Source organism: Dendrobates tinctorius, unplaced genomic scaffold (genome assembly GCF_039654945.1).
Source record: "Dendrobates tinctorius isolate UK_male_01 unplaced genomic scaffold, ASM3965494v1 ptg000017l, whole genome shotgun sequence".
Classification (NCBI taxonomy): Eukaryota; Metazoa; Chordata; class Amphibia; order Anura; family Dendrobatidae; genus Dendrobates; species Dendrobates tinctorius.
Genome location: NW_027361685.1, coordinates 16,190,703 through 16,202,929, shown reverse-complemented (window position 1 = coordinate 16,202,929; position 12,227 = coordinate 16,190,703). Strand labels below are relative to the sequence as shown.

The following is a 12,227-nucleotide window of genomic DNA, read 5'->3' as shown; positions in this document are numbered from 1 at the left end:
GTCCAGCATAGGACCTTCATCAGAAAAATCTCGTTTACTGAAATAAATAAATCCTTCCAATGGTAGCCAAAAGAAGGACAAAGTAGAGCACCTGGATGGCCAGTGGAAATGTTAAATGGCTGGCGTCTGGAAAGCGTATGTGGACTGAGCCGTCCAAAATTAGAACAGGCAGCTGTACAGCGTAGGGCTTCAGAAAAAGGACCTCTAGGGTCACTAAAATAAGGAGTGAAGACAGCACTGATAGCAGTGGTTATACAACCTCTAGAATTGAATTGCACTGGTGAAGCCCTGGTCCGTGGTCTGGCTGCCCTGTGTGTAAGACTGAAAACGTTTAAACCTTTCTGTCTGGATGCACAAAATAAAAGTGTCTGAATATTTCACATATTGAGTGCCAAGATTTTTGTCATTTTTGATTGATGGGTTGGATATCCGACTTGAGCACCAACAACCAAACTATTCCTGAGTGCCGTGCTCTCTTTATAGGATAGTTAGGGTTAAAGTTAGGGTTACTGTTGGGCTAAAGTTAGGGTTTATTCTAAAGTTAGGGGTAGGTATTGTGAATTCTCTTACTTCTGGGTCAGGGCTCCCTCTGGTGGTTACTGGAGGTAGTGGAGCTGGCCGGATTGACAGAGGTCTGCCACCTGATGATGATGACGATTGGAGATCTGGGGTTACTGATTAGAGTATTTAAGTCAGCAGACTTCCTTCAATCCCGGGTGATGATTGCTTTCCTGTGCATTCTGAGGTCTGATGTCTCCTGCCCTGATCCTGCAATGTTCAGCTAAGTTGTTCATGTGCTAATCCTTTGCATCTGATCTGGTTTTGTCTCTTTCTGCTTGTTGTGAGGGTTCAGCTTGCTCCCTGCTGGGGGCTGTAAGAGACCACCGCTCCATATGTTACAGCTTGTGTCAGTTTGTTCAATCCCCTGTTATATTAGTCTCTTTTGCTTTGCTTCCAGTTCATATCAGAAAGCTGATATAGTGGGGGCGAGGTCGTGAGACCTCAGTGTTTTTTTGTACATCAGACATGTTGGATTTTTCAGGGTTTTTTGCGTGATTGCAGACAGTGTCTTTCCTTTCGTATCCTATCTAGCCAGCTTGGGCCCCATTATTTGCTCAGTCTATTTTCTGCCTGCGTTTGTGTTTTATCTTGTCTCACCGACGATATATGTTTGGGGGCTATCTATTCCTTTGGGGTCTACTCCAGGGCAGTTTAGATTTCACCTTTCTTGCTTTAGGCTTTGCTAGCTCTCCGGCTGTGCCAAGGCATCAAGGGTATCATAGGTACGCTCCACGGCTGCTGTTAGTTGTGTTGTTAGGACTAGGGATCTGCAATCCGCTAAGTGACCAACCTTTCTGGTTTTCTGGTGGCCTAGCCTATTCCTGCCATCCTCCTCGGTGACCTGTTCATAACAGGTAGGCTAAAGAATTAGGCTTTTCTCAATTGTCTCCCCAATAATTAGGTCACATCAGTCACGTCGTAGTTTTCTACTTACGGGAAAAAAAATAAAAACGAATAAAATGGCCCGTCAGTTTTATAGTGCAGAGGAGGCTTATGCACTTTTATGTTCTGACAGTGAAGAAAGTGCAGTGTCAGATGGCGATGAGGATGGCGAGGGCTTTATTAGCAGCCACAGTGATAGCTCAGAAATGAGCAGTGATTCTGGTCCATCCTCACACACAAGGACCAGTACAACAAGAAGGACAAATAGCGCTTCTGGAGAAATGTCACCAACTCAGGGAACAATGCCCAGTACTAGCGTTGTCCCTAGTGCTCGCGAATTGGCGCACACCAATGTCCAAGGGGCTTTGCCTCTTGATGTAGCATTTCTCAGAAGGGAGGCTTCGGATTCGGCTACTCCATTCATCCCTAATTTTAATGCCACTCCTGGTATAAATGTGGAGGTGGAAAATTTTGGACCAATTAATTTTTTTAATTTGTTTATGACAGATAGCTTGCAAGAGCATATTGTCCTACAAATTTATATGCGTCCAAATTCATCAGCCAGAATCCACGATCCTATTATGCTAGGTCAAATTTATGGTACCAACTAATATCCTAGAAATTAAAACATTTTTAGGACTTACATTCGCTATGGGGCTTGTTAAAAAACGATCATTCAGTCCTATTTGTCCAACCGCCCTGTTCAAGCCACCCCTATGTTTTCTGCCATTCTTCCTAGGACCCGTTATGAAATGCTCATGAGATTTTGGCATTTTAACGTCAATAGTCAATGCCTGCCCAGAGATGTCCCAGAACATGACAGACTATTCAAAATCAGACCCATCATCGAATACTTGACAGAAAAGTTCTTATAGCTCTACACCCCAACAGAAAACATTTCCATTGATGAGTCCCTTGTAAAATTCAAAGGAAGACTGCACCTCAAGCAATTTATTCCTTCTAAGAGGGCAAGGTTCGGAATAAAGCTCTATAAAATGTGCGAGAGTTCAACCGGATACACATCAGCATTTCACATTTATGAGGGGAAAGACAGCCAACTAAACCCACCAGGATGCCCTACTTATCTGGGGACATCTGGAAAAATGGTTTTGATTACCAGGAAAAGATCACTGAAAACCTTGTTTTTGAAAATGTTGTCCCTGCCAATCCTTTAGAATCTGATGTCAGAAGACTCACTGAGCGACATTTTATTGCACTCATCTCAGTAACTGAAACAAGAAAGAACACCCAGAGAAGATGTTGTGTATGTTCCAAGAGACGAATGAGGCATGATACTTGCTATTACCCACAATGCCCATCATTGCCAGCCTTATGCCTCCATGACAGCTTTCAATATAGTACACTATAGGAACAAAAAAGCACAAATAGGGTCTTATCTGGGTTAATAATAAATATAAAAGAAATCCACTCACCTATTGCAGGAGAGATCAGGCATGTATGATTAGTAGTCAGCTGCTGCACATCTAAAAGGTCAAACAAGTGACCGCTGATATATCAATTCTTATGGAACTAATTTATGGACTTCCATGCACTGCTTGACAAAATACAGGAGGTGGCTCTTTTACTTAAAAATGCCTGAGAGGGGTGACAGGTTCCTTTTAACATTTTCCGGGGGTAGGTCTCCAGAGACACAAATTGGGCACAATATATTGGGCACTACAATGACATTTTTGCAATTTTTGCTCTGAAACTTCTTCTAAGAGTTTCTGGAAATCATCCATGTAGTGAAAATGGTCACTATATCCATAGATGAATTCCCAGAGGGGTGTCATTTCCAAAAAGGATCACTTCAGGGGAAATTCTGGTGTTCTGGCACTTAGAGGCTCTCCAAAGGGCAACAACAGCAGAATCCCCCCTGAAGTGACCCCATTTTGGAAATGACACCCCTCTGGGAATTGGAAATGACACCCTTCCTCGAATTTATCTATGTTATGAATGGGTCACCGAGGAGGAAAGCGCAAAAGGCTATGCCACCAGAACACCAGAAAGGTTGGTCACTCAGCGGATTGCAGACCCCTGATCTTAACAACACAACTAGCAGTAGCCGTGGAGCGTTCCTACGATGCCCTAGACGCCTCGTCACAGCCGGAGGACTAACTAAGCCTAAAGACAGAAAGGTGAAATCTAAACTGCCCCAGAGCAGATCCCCAAAGGAATAGACAGCCCCCAAACATATATTGTCGGGGAGACAAGATGAGACACAGACAGAAAATAGACTGATCAAATGATGGGGCCCACACTGACTAGATAGGATAGGACAGAAAAGGCACTGTCTGCAATCACGCAAAAACCCTACAAATTCCAACATGACTGAAGCACAAAAATACTGAGGTTAGCACAACCTCGCCCCCACTAAATCAGCACTCAGGTGTGAAATGGAGGCTAGCAACAGGCTAATACAGCAGGTGACTGAGCAAACAAACACAAGATACAAAAATACAGGGCAGGAGCCAGAAGCCCCAGGGGGAGCCAGCTGACTCCTGACAGCAAGGCAAAATCAGATGCAAAGGATTTAGCAAATGACACTTAGCTGGAAAATGCAGGATCAGGCAGGAGACAGATATCCTCACTATGCACAGACAGGAGTATCCCCGGCAGCCACTGAGAGAAGTCTGCTCGCTTATGTACTCCCAGTCTCTACCCCCACTTCTCCAATCATCCTCTGCAGCTGTTGGATTAACATCAAATTGACCAGCTCCACTACCAGCAGTATCCACCAGAGGGAGCCCTGCCTCAAAAGTAAGATTAAGAGAGTTCACAACACATCTATGTACACCCATAGTTTTACCTATGTTGACCATATACTTATCTACCTATTTTCCAATGTAAAATCTGGGCTTAAAACAACATTTTAGCGGTAAAAATGTACCATATTTTTCGGACTATAAGACGCACTTTTTCCCAAAAATTTTTTAGAGTCGGAATATACTTACAAATGCTGCGGCGCATCGCAGCAATGGAGCTGTGGGGACTCCGGCTTTGACAAAATGGTGGCGGAGGCCCCTCGCAGCACAGAGCACTGCCGCCCCAGCACAGAGCATTGCCGCCGCACCAGCACAGAGCGCTGCCGCCGCACCAGCCTTGACCACCGAACGTCTGTGACCACTCATGCACCTTTGCTGATCCCTCCCAGTAAGCTGAATTCAGACTCTCCAAACGCGACATGGCAACCGCTAATTATTCCAGCAAAGTTTACATTCAAAAAGTCAAATGGTGCGCTTTCCCTTCTGAGCTCTGCCGTGCGCACACACAGTAGATTTCCCCCAAATATGGGGTATCAGCATGCTCAGGAGAAATTTCAAAACAAAACGTATCATCCATTTTCTCCTGTTACCCTTGCAAAAGTAAAAAAAAAATTAGGTCTACATGAAAATTTTTGTGAAAGAAAAGTAAATGTTTATTTTTTCCTTACACATTCCAATCATTCCTGTGAAGCACCTGAAGGGTTAAGAAACGTCTTGAATGTGATTTTGAGTACCTTTAGGGGTGCAGTTTTTACAATGGTGTCACTTTTGGGTATTTCCTGTCATACTGACCCCCCCAAACTCACTTCAAAGGTGAGGTGGTCCCTAAAAAAAATGGTTTTGTAAATTTTGTTGTAAAAATGAGAAATCGCTGTTTAGCTTTTAACCCTTATAACTTCCTAAGGAAAAAAAATTTGTTTCCAAAATTGTGCTGATATATATATATATATATATATATATATATATAGTTGATATAGATGCTACTGTGCAGGCGCCGCCATCGCCGGTGACATTTTGCTGGATGTAATTTTTTTTATAAGCCCAACAATAGCCACAATATTATAGGCATGTACATATTTTAATTGTCTCCCATTGTAAGATCTTTTTATATCTCTGTAAACAGTGCCTACTTTTTGGAGTAAATATAAAATTTATTAGTTCCGTCTCCTTGTTCTGTGACGAATTCACGTGCCTATAAGCTAATTACGCTACTATTTGGGTTGGCTTCGGAACCCCTGCATTAATTTTAAATATTAATATAGAGAATCAGAAGTTGGTGGCAGCGGTGTGTTTTGGCTAGGTGGGTAGAGCTGGTAGTGACTGAGCGGGTTTTATAGGCAGATTGTGTAGCTGCGGCCAAAGCATTTATAATTCCCTCACTGCAAGTGGACCTAATAGCCATTGCACAACAAGTAGCCCGTCCGGCAACTTCCTAGGTGCAGTTTTCTGACTGACCTGAAGGTAAGGGGGGGGGGGCGCCTGCGAGCTCCAAAGTGGAACTGGAAAGTGGGATATACATAAATCTCGGCAGTTCGTGACATATTGTGGCAGCAGTGGGATATCTACAATAAACCCCTGCGGTAAATTGTTGGGGCAAGACAAGCTTGCTGCTTTCATCACATTGTTGACAGCAGTGGGATAACTAAGATAAGCCCCCCTGCACATGTGATAGCCGTGTGCGGTCAAAGGTCACACCACTGTCCCCTCCAACCTCCCTTATCTCTGCCGAGGAATTTGGCACACACTTCAAAAATAAGATCTACCAAACAAGCCAAGTCTTCATCATTCAACCAACACAACCCCTTTGTATACCAGACCACTGCCCAAACCCCATAACCTCCCTCTCCAACATCGCTGAAGGGGAGCTTAATTGTCTCTTCTCCAAATCGCACCTCACAACCTGTGCACTCGACCACATCCCATCCCCTCCCCAACTTCAACACCACACTTATCTCATCCCTAACCCACCTCTTCAACCTATCACTAACGTCTGGTACCTTCCCTTCTGCTTTCAAACATGCCACAATCACGCCTATCCTTTAAAAGCCAACCCTCGACCCAACCGCAATGTCCAGCTATCGTCCAATATCACTGCTCCCATTTGCTTCCAAACTCCAGGAGCAGCACGTCCACGCTGAACTTTCTTCCCATCTATCATCTAACTTGCTCTTTGACAATCTACAATCTTTATTTATGCCCCCATCACTCCACTGAGACAGCCCTGACCAAAATTACTAACAACCTAATTACAGCAAAATTAAATGGACAATACTCTCTACTCCTGCTTCTAGACCTGTCTTCTGCATTCGACACAGTTGACCACTGCCTCCTACTACATATCCTCTCCTCCTTTGGCATCAAAGATATCGCCCTATCCTGGATCTCCTCATACCTTTCCAACCGCACATTCAGCGTCTCCCACTCCCACACTACCTTCCTCATCCCACCCTCTCTCTCTGTTGGAGTCCCCCAAGCCTCTGTTCTAGGACCCCTACTCTTCTTAATCTATACACTTGGCCTGGGGCAACTCAAAGTCCCACAGATTCCAGTACCACCTTTATGCCGATGACACTCAGATCTACCTCTCTGAGTGGGTACATTTTGGGTACAACATTTTGGCCCAGATGTCACCTCTCTGCTGTACAGAATCCCGGAGTGTCTATCAGCCATATCCTCCTCCATCTCCTCTCGCTTCCTCAAGCTCAATGTGGACAAATCTGAAGTCTTCTTTCCTCCATCTCACAGATCTTCCTTACCTGACCTATCACGATTAATGACATCACGCTTTCCCCAGTAACAGAAGTCTGCTGCCTCGGAGTAACCTTTGACTCTGCCCTGTGCTTCAAACCTCACATCCAAGCTCTTTCTACCTCCTCTTGCCTCCAGCTCAAAAATATTTCAAGAACCCGTCCTTTCCTCAACCTACTAAAATACTTGTGCATGACCTCATCTCCCGCCTCGACTACGGCAGAATTCTTTTCTGTGGTCTCCCTGCTAACACCCTCGCACCTCTCCAGTCCATCCTTAACTCTGCTGCCCGACTAATTAATCTCTCTCCTCGCTACTCCTCCACTTCTCCCCTCTGCAAATCTCTTCACTGGCTCCCACTCCCTCAGCGTATCCAGTTCAAATTACTAATACTGACCTACAAGGCCATCTATAACCTGTCTCCCCCATATGCCTCTGAACTAATCTCCCGATACCTTCCCTCACGTAATCTCTGGTCCTCCCAAGACCTCCTCACCTCCACAATTATTCTGTGACTTCTCTGGATTCAGTGGTTACTACTCACCATTCATCACCCCTCACATATGTCTCTGTAGTATTAATATGGGTCAGATCTTCACCCTGAAACAAATATTGTAAAAGTCACCGACAGATGGAGAAGTCCCATCTATGATCAGCTCTAATCCTGCCATCTCCACCGTTCTCATCACACAAGTATAAAACATATAATACTGGTGGATAAAACAAGACTGAGCATAAGACCTTCACAGCCGTCTACACATCATAGGGGAGATCTCCTGACACCTTCTCTCCATCTACCTGATGATCCTGAGGAGCACTGGGATCTTCTTGGTTACAGTCCTGTGGAAGAAGAGGATGGGGACATCTCTCTGGTGTTGTCCTCTTACTAGATAGATCTGGAGGAAACACATACAGGGACTGAATTCATTCTCTACATACAGATAATTATAGGCCGTGTGTATTTAGTCCTGTCTATTACCTGGAGATGTGAGGGGCTGGGGAACCTCCATTATGACGTCCTTGTACAGATCTCTGTGTCCTGCTAAATACTCCCACTCCTCCATGGAGAAATAGACAGCGACATCCTGACACCTTATAGGAACCTGACACATACAATGATACCGTCATCCCCCGATCCCTTCATAGTGTTACTGTATAATGTCCCTGCATTCCCAGCAGTGTCACCTCTCCAGTCAGCAGCTCCATCATCTTGTAGGTGAGTTCTAGGATCTTCTGGTCATTGATGTCCACATGGATCAGGGGGAGAGGTGGAGGCCCCGTGATTGGGCTCAGGGGTCTTTCACATCCCTCAGACACAGGGTCCTGACAGCGATCACTAGAGGTCTTCTTCACCACTGTGTAATCCTGGTTATGGAGAGACACATTAATAAATCTCACTCCAGACATTTCCAGAGTCCTCACCTCTCCAGTTCTGTCCATCTGTTATTCCCATAGATAAGAATGATGTAATGTGACGTCATCAGCATCTCTCACCTCTCCAGTGAGACGGAAGAGGATCTCTAGGGTGAGGTGTAGTATCCTCTCCGCCATCTTGTCTCTGTCCATATCCATCCTTGGTGGGTAAATCAGGAAAATTCTCTTTTGTAGAAGATCTTCACTGAGAGGATCCGATATTGTAGAGACCTGAATGAGAAGAAGATGATCCGATGTAACACCATAAGAATCCTGTGTAATAATACAATTACTGGAGATAATAAGGGAAACATATGAGGAGATTTATTATCTTACAGGGTTTAGTTTTCTTCCCTGACATCTACTAATAAAACCTATATATTTAGGCCACAGACAACAAGCAGTTTCCTCCTCGGAGTCGGCAGTTGAACACGTTCCTCATAGACTCATCTTCCATAACGCTAATTCTCGTCTCATTACCGACACTGGAATCGGCATTAGCAATACTGCAGGAGATATTCATTACACGCGACATGAGAAATAACTCCTTCATGATGAGGACAACATCTTCATCTTCTACTGCGGCTCTAGAAACAGATTTGGCCAGAGTCGGTCACTGACTCCATCCCCACCGGCCGTCTATATGAAGGTTTCCCGTCTTCCCCATACTGGAATCTTCTCTCACGTTAGATCTCAGCTCTGAGTCACACACAGAAGTTTGAGGCTTTTAGAAAAGATTTTTAGGTTCCACAATCACAACGGACAGAAATGATCTGATCCCAAAGTCTCCATGTACAGTGATTTATGGGGTTTATTTCTGGCCTTAGGCTTTCCTATATTACAAGAAAAACTCCAGAAAAAGCCGATATTAAAATGTTTCTACAGAAAATTGGCTCCAACAATTCTTGGCGCGCGTTCCACTTGCCGGATGTGGCGTTGGCGTGCGTTCCACTTGCCGGATGTGGCATTGGCGCGCGTTCCACTTGCCGGATGTGGCATTGGCGTGCGTTCCACTTGCCGGAGATACAAGGCTGTGGACCGTGCGCCATCAAGCCAACTTGGTTTCATATTCTACTTCTATGCGGTTCAAGAAACCGGAAGTTATTTTGGCGTGTGTTCCACGTACCGGAAACACTAGGTTGTGGAGCGCACGCCTCTACCTCATTGGACACAATTAGTAGCCCGCCTTCATTTGAGTGTGGTGGATTTTTTCCTTGCGGCTCACGCGCCTTTATAGCACACTGGCGTGCGTTTCAACCACCAGAAGTACCATGGTATGTTCTCCCCCTGCCTTTCTCTGGGGTAACACGCGTCTGTAAGACGTCCTAGTGATTGGAGACATAATGGCATGCACACCATATGTTCAGTGTTAACACCTGTGGGAATTCCTAATGGGAAGTGGTAATTAATTTCTCCTCATCTATGTAAAGTTAACCCTTTTTGTCCTGCCGTTCCTCACAGCTTCAGACAAGGAGTGGAGGGATCCATTCCTCTCTAGCTCAGCACTATGGCACCTCACCTCCTATCACAAGCAGAAGTCCCCTGATGACTCAGCTTGGAAGAAACGCGTTGGGCCCTTCCATGGGGGAATGCAGGGCTTGTTTAGCACAGGGGGAGCTGTGGACGGTCGGGGGGGGGAGTCTTGGGGATAGACTACTGTTAGCCCTTTGGGGTCTTGTAGGGCATTTTCTTCCCCTTTTCCTGTATGGATCATCCTGGACCCAGGATCTCCTTTTCCTCCCGCACCGGCTTCATGAATTGCTGAGCTTGTGCCTTTCCTTCCTTATTGCTCTGGCATATTTCGGGTGGTAACTCTATAACTGTCATCCAGATTCCAGTCATTCCTGTTATATGCAGCCAGAATCTGTCAGTCGTTATTTGCGGGGTTCTGTGGGATTCTCCCAGATCCACAAGGTGAGATTCTGGGACTTGCTGATTGCAGTTCAGCCATTTCAAGTGGGAATCATTCCTCCTGATCGGGCTGTGCTCCTCACGCCCCTTTATTTGTGACTTCACCCAAACATTTATATTCATTCACTCTGGGGGACACAAAATTGTATTTATTCTACTATCTAACTAAAGGTTATGTTTTATCTCCCGTCCACCACACGCCAGCTCCAGCTCCGCCCTCGTCCACCACACGCCGACTCCGCCTCCGCTCCCATCCACCACACGCCAGCTCCAGCTCCGCCCCCGTCCACCACACGCCGGCTCCGCCTCCGCTCCCGTCCACCACATGCCAGCTCCGCCTCCGCTCCCGTCCACCACACGCCAGCTCCGCCTCCGTTCCCGTCCACCACACGCCGGCTCCGCCTCCGCTCCCGTCCACCACACGCCGGCTCCGCCTCCGCTCCCGTCCACCACGCGCCAGCTCCGGCTCTGCTCCCGTCCACCACGCACCAGCTCCGGCTCTGCTCCCGTCCACCACGCGCCAGCTCCGGCTCTGCTCCCGTCCACCACACGCCAGCTCCGCCCCCGTCCACCACGCGCCAGCTCCAGCTCTGCTCCAATCCACCACGCGCCAGCTCCGCCTCCGCTTCCGTCCACCACGCGCCAGCTCCGCCTCCGCTCCCGTCCACCACGCACCAGCTCCGCCTCCGCTCCCGGCCACCATGCGCCAGCTCCGCCTACCACGCGCCAGCTCCGCTCCCGTCCACCACACGCCAGCTCCGCCTCCGCTCCCATCCACCACACGCCGGCTCCGGCTCTGCTCCCATCCACCACGCGCCGGCTCCGGCTCTGCTCCCGTCCACCACGCGCCGGCTCCAGCTATGCTCCCGTCCACCACGCGCCGGCTCCGGCTCTGCTCCCGTCCACCATGCGCCAGCTCCACCCCCGTCCACCACGCGCCAGCTCCGCCTACCACGCGCCATCTCCGCTCCCGTCCACCACACGCCAGCTCCGCCTCCGCTCCCGTCCACCACACGCCGGCTCCAGCTCCGCTCCCATCCACCACGCGCCGGCTCTGCTCCCGTCCACCACGCGCCGGCTACAGCTATGCTCCCGTCCACCACGCGCCGGCTCCGGCTCTGCTCCCGTCCACCATGCGCCGGCTCCGGCTCTGCTCCCGTCCACCATGCGCCAGCTCCACCCCCGTCCACCACGCGCCAGCTCCGGCTCTGCTCCCGTCCACCACACGCCAGCTCCGCCTCCGCTCCCGTCCACCATGCGCCAGCTCCGCCCCCGTACACCACGCGCCAGCTCCGGCTCTGCTCCCGTCCACCACGCGCCAGCTCTGCTCCCGTCCACCACGCGCCAGCTCCGCCCCCGTACACCACACGCCAGCTCCGGCTCTGCTCCCGTCCACCACACGCCAGCTCCGCCTCCGTCCACCACGCGCCAGCTCCAGCTCTGCTCCCGTCCACCACGCGCCAGCTCCGCCTCCGCTCCCGTCCACCACACGCCAGCTCCGCCTCCGCTCCCGTCCACCACACGCCAGCTCCGCCTCCGCTCCCGTCCACCACACGCCGGCTCTGCCTCCGCTCCCGTCCACCACGCTCCGGCTCCGCTCCCGTCCACCACGCGCCGGCTCCGCTCCCGTCCACCACGCTCCGGCTCTGCTCCGGTCCACCACGCGCCAGCTCCGTCCCCGTCCACCACGCGCCAGCTCCGGCTCTGCTCCCGTCCACCACGCGCCAGCTCCGGCTCTGCTCCCGTCCACCACGCCAGCTCCGGCTCTGCTCCCGTCCACCACACTCCAGCTCCGGCTCTGCTCCCGTCCACCACGCGCCAGCTCCGGCTCTGCTCCCGTCCACCACGCGCCAGCTCCGCCCCCGTCCACCACACTCCAGCTCCGGCTCTGCTCCCGTCCACCACGCGCCAGCTTTGGCTCCGCCCCCGTCCACCACACGCCAGCTC

At 49.3% G+C, this 12,227-nt stretch overlaps 1 protein-coding gene across 1 annotated transcript; it reads right to left on the bottom strand.

The window, feature by feature from the left end:
* Positions 1-2,773: 2,773 nt before the first annotated feature.
* Positions 2,774-11,306, bottom strand: LOC141082456 (gastrula zinc finger protein XlCGF66.1-like). The gene is made up of 6 exons (XM_073566397.1): positions 11,233-11,306; positions 8,451-8,600; positions 8,142-8,321; positions 7,936-8,059; positions 7,755-7,852; positions 2,774-2,806 (listed from the first exon to the last, which is right to left on the bottom strand). The coding sequence occupies exons 2-6, from the start codon at positions 8,526-8,528 to the stop codon at positions 2,774-2,776; spliced, it is 513 nt and encodes a 170-aa protein (XP_073422498.1). The 5' UTR covers positions 8,529-8,600; positions 11,233-11,306.
* Between the last annotated feature and the right edge of the window lie 921 nt (positions 11,307-12,227).